We start from the raw sequence: 7,159 nt of genomic DNA, 5'->3' as shown, positions 1-7,159 counted from the left end.
TTACATATATATATGTGAGTGCTTATATTGTGTATATGTGAATATATATGTAACAATGGAAACAATCAATTATTGATAAAATTATTTAATTGGATAGATACAAAATGTACTCACCAAGCGGTGGCGTAACACACACATGAAAGACTGTTGCGATTGACAAGCTTTCGTGGCTCCTTCAAGGGCTGAAGGGGAAGGGTGAAGGAAAAGGACTGGAGAGGTCTAGGAAAAAAGAGGTAGATTTTGGGAAAGTCACCCAGAACCATGGGTGGGGAGACTTACCGTGCATAATAAGAAGGAAAGACTGATTGTTGGGGACTGCATCGGGCGAGATTTGAAAACCTAAGAGCTTAAAGTGGAAGATAGGGTAATATTCAAAACAAAGATTACTACTAAGATATCAAAAATGAGTTAATAACAGTGAGAAGCTTGAAGTGCATTGTACATAACAGAGGTGAGAGGTGGGAGGGGGCAGTGAAAAAGACAGGAAAGACAATGAAAGATGTATAAAACTAAAACAGAGTGAAGCAAAGAGTAGTTACAGTAAATAAAAGTTGAGACGGAAGAAATTAACGTAAATTAAGGCCAGGTGAGTGTCAAGAACCAAGGACATGTTGTAGTGCTAGTTCCCACCTGCAGAGTTATGAGAAACTGATGTCTCGGGGAAGAAAGTATATGTTCTGCCAGTTACAGGGCTATTATAGGTGGTGGTAGGAGGGCAAATCTTGCAGAGGGGAAGGTCACAGGGGTAGCAGCCATAGCTTATGGAGATGGGTGCAGAAGCAGCATAGGGTCTGACAAGAAAATTGCGGAGATTGGGAGGGGACACAAAGCTATTCTAGTGTAGTGTGCAGAAAGCTTAACCTAGAAAGAGGTTTTTGAATTTATTTGACCTTAAAAATTTTCCAAAACATGTATAATACAAAAAATTGTAGCAGCAGATTTCAGATGTTCACGGCTTAACCAAAAAAACTGTCATCCAAAATTACTCCCCCCCCCCCCCCCCCCCTCCCCACCAGCAGTTTAGTTAAACAACGTTGTAATGTAGTGTATACCTAAAATGGATCTACTTGTGATGGTTCATTTTCTATTGTTGTATTTTCTGCAACTGTTAGGAATTATTCATTTAATTTAATACCCAATTATTTGAATTTAAGGCCACATGTCTCATCAGTCACCAGGGAGATGAATATAAGGTTTTTTTCTGACAGACTGCATTTATATCATGTCTAATAATGCTCCAAACAGCATATGCTTTGCTCTTCAATTTTTTTATAGGCGTAGTACACAATTTTTTCCTTTTTTATAATTCAGAAGACTTTTGCAGCACTTTTAGCAGTGTATTTAAGTCTTGATTAGAGCTAGTCTTCTCTCTTCCTGCCAAAAGATACTTTCAATCTGGACATTGGAAACCCTCTCTCAGTTTCAACTGTACAACATTTGAGTATCCACAGCACTTTTACCTCTTGCTATCTTACTTCTCTGTCTTTATCTTGTATCCCCTAATATCGTAACAGATGGGTCCCCCCCTCATCCTGGGGTCCAAGTGACCTCCCTTCTACTCCAGCCTTTGCCAATTCATCACTCTTTCCTTCCTGAGGAAGGAGACAATTGTTTCAAAAGGTAGAAATTTTTTCCCCCTAGCTTTGTGTTTGGCCATCATCAGTACTCTATATTTTGCCCTTTAAAGTTAAGTTACTGGTGAACCATTTGTTTCATAACTTTAGTTTCCTCAAGAGAGTTTTCCTTTTTGTGATACAAACTTGAGTTATGGAAGAGAGTGTACCGACTAACAACTGACCGATGAAGAAAAGGGAGCACATGACCCACAGTCAAAAGGGGGCCTATTATTATACTATAAAAAACTGAAAGCAGTGAAAGAATTCCTGTTCAAATACTTATGGTGAAGAATGTCAGGAAAAGTACTACCAATAAAGATTTGTCCACATGGCAAATGACATTTATTTGCTCTATCAAACATAACTAAACATAACTACTTCACCTAAATTGCAGTCCTGATGTACTGAATCATGTATATATTAACTGTGGCATAGGAACAGATATGTCACGTACAAATGAGGGGCTCAGTCACGTAGATCCTCAGCAGTTAGCCTGATATTTTGACCAAATTCACTTCCAAACAAATTACTGAGTAAAATATAAACAAGAGGAACTCTTGTTTTTAAATATGCACCAAATTATACCGCTGCCACTTACGAAAATTGTTTAACAAGGTTTGTGTTATTAAAAACAGCCTACTGAAAGAACAATCTCAGTATTGTTATATTTGCAACAAAACATATGCACAGAATTTTCTATTGACATTTTTGAAAAGCAGGCGCCATTAATCTTACATCAGGGATTTCAGATTAGTCTTCAAAGTCCTATTTTCGTTAACAGAATCTGGATGTCAACTATTGAGGGATGCATATTCACACTCATTTCACATGCATACCTAATAAGATTCTGATATGCTACGAAGTATCTTTCAATATTTTTCCTACTTTTAAGCTGTTATTACAATAGTTATTTAGATGGCTTTGGCTTTTAAACACTAATAATTTAATCAAAATACAAAAATCAGATTCTGTAAGATATACACTATATTGCACTGAACATATATAAGAAAGCATATACAAAACAGCATATTCAGAAGACAGAAACAACTGGAGTATTCAGTATGACAGCATTAAAAATAAGTGACTGGGGATTATTAAGATACCATAATTGTGTCACTTATTCACAGCCACCAGTATAATCAGACCCGCAAAACTATCACATTAGATAGGGAAGAATTAACTGTAAGTAACTGCATATTTGTATATGCTTCTTACATAATGAGATCATGCTCTTATTAGCATGATATATGAACACATGTTTCAGTATATAACAAGAAATCAAATTCCTTGTATATTCAGACTCTAAAAATAATATTATATATCAGCTTGTACTATTTAATAATGCATTTGCAGCTAGTTGTAAAAATGGTAACAAAATTTGGTGACACTTCCTTCATAATGCATACTCTGCATTACAGTTACACTGTACAATTTTCTTTCACTCTGAGGCCACTAAATATTAAAATATTTACAAATAAATATCTCCAGTGATAACATTAAAATGTTTCTGCTGTACAAAGGTTGCAATTTCAAAAGTAAATACACACCATCTATTAACATCTTTCAACAAATATACAATTATACCAAAAAAAACTTAACAAAGATGCTCATGCCTCTGAAAAAGTAATCATATTATACAACTGACTGCACACTTGTTTCCACTGTTACACGTTAATATTTTTCCACTACAATAGCAGCACAGTGATGCTCTAGCGTATAGTTTGTGACATATGTAATGGTGTTAACATAAGCTCAAAGGCTGCATCCTTCAAATTTGCTCCCCGCAAATTAGCTTCATGGAGATCACTTCCAGAGAGGTCACAGTTCTGTATGGACAAAGAAAAACAATGTTTACAACATTTTCATACCCTTGAGTACTCAAACTGCATAAAGAATGTGTACTCAGTGTACACATTCATCGGGAACTCTCTACAATGTGCAATGAGTGTCAGAAAATATGAACTTCCAAGAACCATTTATTGCAGTCCTTTCAAAGGGTTAAGATACATTGGACTGTCATGTTTTACTTTTAAGTAGATGGTGGGAGGACTAAATGATCATCTGTTCACAATAAAAATCATTAAATTTTAACTGTTGGCAGCCACCTGAAGTGAAGTTTTAATTGTAACTGTCTGATGTTAGGATGAGTGGGCTTATCACAGATGACTACATGAACTATGGTTCTTAACATTACAATAATATTCAGCATTTGCAGTTACTCACCACGTTTGTTCAGACTCTCTGGTAAACAAAAACAAACTGTTCTACATTTTCTACAATGCAACACTAGTTTTTTTTTTCCCTACTTCATACAAATGACCATGCCCTTTAACTTACTACTCTATTTCCCCCCCAAATAGTGACATACTATTGAATGAGAATTTCCTCCTTGCTTTGATTCTCTGTAATAAGACAAATATCCTGATTTTTAATTCTATTTTCTCTTCATTTTTTCACCACACACATGATAAACTACTGATGTAACTCTTCTTCCAACTCCACTAATCTATCTTTGAACCTTAAAGATTTGTAATTTACTATGTCCAAATAAGAAGTAGTGGAGGTAGTTGAGATTCTAAAAACAAATTACTTCACATAGTAGGGAGGTGTAGGTTCAGAAACAACTGTGCACCACCACCGCCCTAATCGCAGCACCCAAATTACCCTAGCCCACAACTATCAATATTCTTTCACCTAAGCCTGATTAATGATTTTCAGGAACTCTCATATGTCAGTAGGGACCCTGACCACCCTACTCTCAATTTATTAGCCTGCCACAGTCCTATTGTTTTAAGAGAAAATTTCTAGTCTCATTAGAATAAATAAAAGCTACTTATTCTACTTCCAATAAACTGTATTTACTGATTACCAGGAGCCTATGCAAAACTTTCACACTTTTATAGTTTTAAATGACAGTATTTGGAATAAGTGTGGTAGTTTAGATAAGGGTAGTTGTGTGAATAAGGACATCTTTGAAAATGACCGTAGTATTTACACCAACCTGTTGTTGATAAAAGTTGACAATTAATGAGCATATAAAAAAACAAAATGAAAGAATTAAAGAAATATAATTTACTGCTTATGACAATATTTGACTGTCTTCAATTGCTTGTAATTTCTAATTTTCAACGATAACATTTACATTTACATGTTGCTGAAGAGAAGTTTAATGAGAAATACAAATAAGTAAATAGATGTGAAATGTATTGGTTAGAATGTAGTGTTCAGTTTTTACATGGTGTATCACAACGACCACAATAGCCTCTAATTATTTTGAGTTTTTAATTACACTTCGTATCTGTTATATGCACATTAGGCCTTAGTCGCAATAGGTAAATCATAATTCAAGGCAACAGTGATCAATGAGTGTCATTCTGGAAAACATATTCATTTAGGAAGGTTAACTTGTACAATGGGCAGAGATAATGGGCTACTGCAAGTGGTCAAGGTTATCTACGACAATGCTGTATACAAATTATCCCGTTAATAAGTACTTTAAATATAAAAATGGTATATGTAATAAGATAATATGAAAAGGGAGCCTCTTATTCGTGATTAATAAGGTAGTAACATACAGGTATGAAGTTGAGCATTTATGATGCCCCCTTGCCTGTGACAGTTAAAAGTATCTTATGAAAAATTTTTCCACAAATAGTAAGTTTTGGCGCAAAGTCGGTATGCAATGTCAAAAGCCTGTTAAAAACCTTTTTAAAGATACAGCACACATCCCCATATTATTAGCGTGTGTTGAGAAGAAGGTATGTTGACTTGAGAAATTACATATATAACTTTTGTGACTGATTTCAAAGTACAAAACTTCATCGTCAGGCAAATAGCATGGTAACTGATATTTTATACATTTGTTTGTGTATTAAGTCATCAAAATGTAGCATAATCTGGTACAGCTAAAAATGTAGTGTAATGTTGTACGGCCACACCACACATCAACACGGTCCTACCCCTGTGCGATATCAACTCTCTCATCCTACTTCTGCATTGAAATCTCTTAGTCAGATTTTAATATGTCACGCAGATGTTTGATATCATTTTGCTGAACAGCTTCCCAAGGTTTTCCATTTCTTCTCTACCCTTTCAGTTTTTATCAATGCATATGTTTTGTTCTTTTTTTGTTTTATGAAGCCGTCACACTAACAGTCTGAGGTGAAGTCCACTACTGAATCTACTATGTTATTATGGACGAGGAATACCACTCTGAATTAAGAGATAATCTTCATTACTCTTTTTCCAGGAAGTATTTTGCAATGACAATGTCCTCCTAATTCAACTGGAACCAGATGAGTGTTCTAAAGTTCTTGAAAAGCTGTTATTAAGATTTTATTTAAGGTTTTTCCTTAATCTGAAGTGGCTAAGGTATAAACTGAGGGTGGTAACTAATAAACTGAAATTGACAGCTCAAGAAACTGCTCCTATTAAACAGAGAAGAAACATGCCTCGTGGCACCAAGATTGTGTGTCAAGGCAATTGCAACAATGCACAAAGCAGGGTTAAATGACGAACAGAGGAAAATGGAAAAATCCAGGGAATAACTAACACACAGCAGCCAAACAAATAAGAATTAGATGGAATCAACAACATCAAATTCTCATATGGGCACCTGTATGACACCATCCTATGCCAACCAATTCATGGGACATCTATAAGAATCTTGCCGAAACACCCAGAACCCTAAAACCCTCACCTGGTTCAGATTCACTGATGACACCTTTGCAATCTGCGTCAACGGTGAGGACACCCTATCTACAATCCTCCAGAACATCAACAACTTCTCCCCCATTTGCTTCACCTGTTCCTACTCAACCCAACAAGCCACCTTCCTAGATGCTGACCACCACGTCAAAGATGGCTACATCAGTACCTCTGTCCATATCAAACCTACTAACCACCAGCAATACCTCCACTTCGACAGCTGCCACCCATTCCATACCAAGAAGTCCTTTCCATACAGCATAGCCACCCATCATCATCACATCTGAGGTGTTGAGTGGTCCCTCTTGAAATATACCTAGGGTCTCACTGAAGCCTTCACAGACCATAATTATCCTCCCAACCCTGTACAAAAACAAATCTCCTGTGTCTTATTTTTTCAGTTTCCCACCACCTCCCAAAGTCTCACCGTACAGCCACAGGAGCATCCCCTCGTAACTCAGTACCATCCAACTGGACCAACTGAATTACGTTCTCCGCATGGTTTCGACTACCTTTCCAGCCCACTACCCTTCCCATCCCTCCCACAGTGGAATTCTGCCATCCGCCAAACCTACACACCATCCACCAAACCTACACAAAATACTTGTCCATCCTTACGCAACCCCTTCTCCAAAACCCTTACCTCATGGCCGATACACATGTAATAGACCTACATGCAAGACCTGTCCTATACATCCTCCCACCATCACCTACTCTAGTCCAGTTACAAACATCACCTATCCCATCAAAGGCAGGGCTACCTGTAAAACCAGTCATGATCTAAAAGTTAAGGTGAAACCACTGTGCTGCATTCCTGTGGGCATGACAACCAGCAA

At 36.8% G+C, this 7,159-nt stretch overlaps 1 protein-coding gene across 1 annotated transcript in view; it reads right to left on the bottom strand.

The window, feature by feature from the left end:
• Window positions 1–2,256: 2,256 nt before the first annotated feature.
• LOC126473986 (BTB/POZ domain-containing protein KCTD9) overlaps window positions 2,257–7,159 on the bottom strand; it is a 42,511-nt gene continuing 37,608 nt past the window's right edge. The window contains exon 8 of the mRNA XM_050101373.1: window positions 2,257–3,442. Coding sequence (XP_049957330.1) covers window positions 3,326–3,442 — 117 coding nt within the window. The 3' untranslated portion in view covers window positions 2,257–3,325. The remainder of the gene's footprint in view (window positions 3,443–7,159) is intronic.

The sequence above is a fragment of the Schistocerca serialis genome, chromosome 4 (genome assembly GCF_023864345.2).
Source record: "Schistocerca serialis cubense isolate TAMUIC-IGC-003099 chromosome 4, iqSchSeri2.2, whole genome shotgun sequence".
Classification (NCBI taxonomy): Eukaryota; Metazoa; Arthropoda; class Insecta; order Orthoptera; family Acrididae; genus Schistocerca; species Schistocerca serialis.
This window is presented reverse-complemented; position numbering and strand designations above follow the sequence as displayed.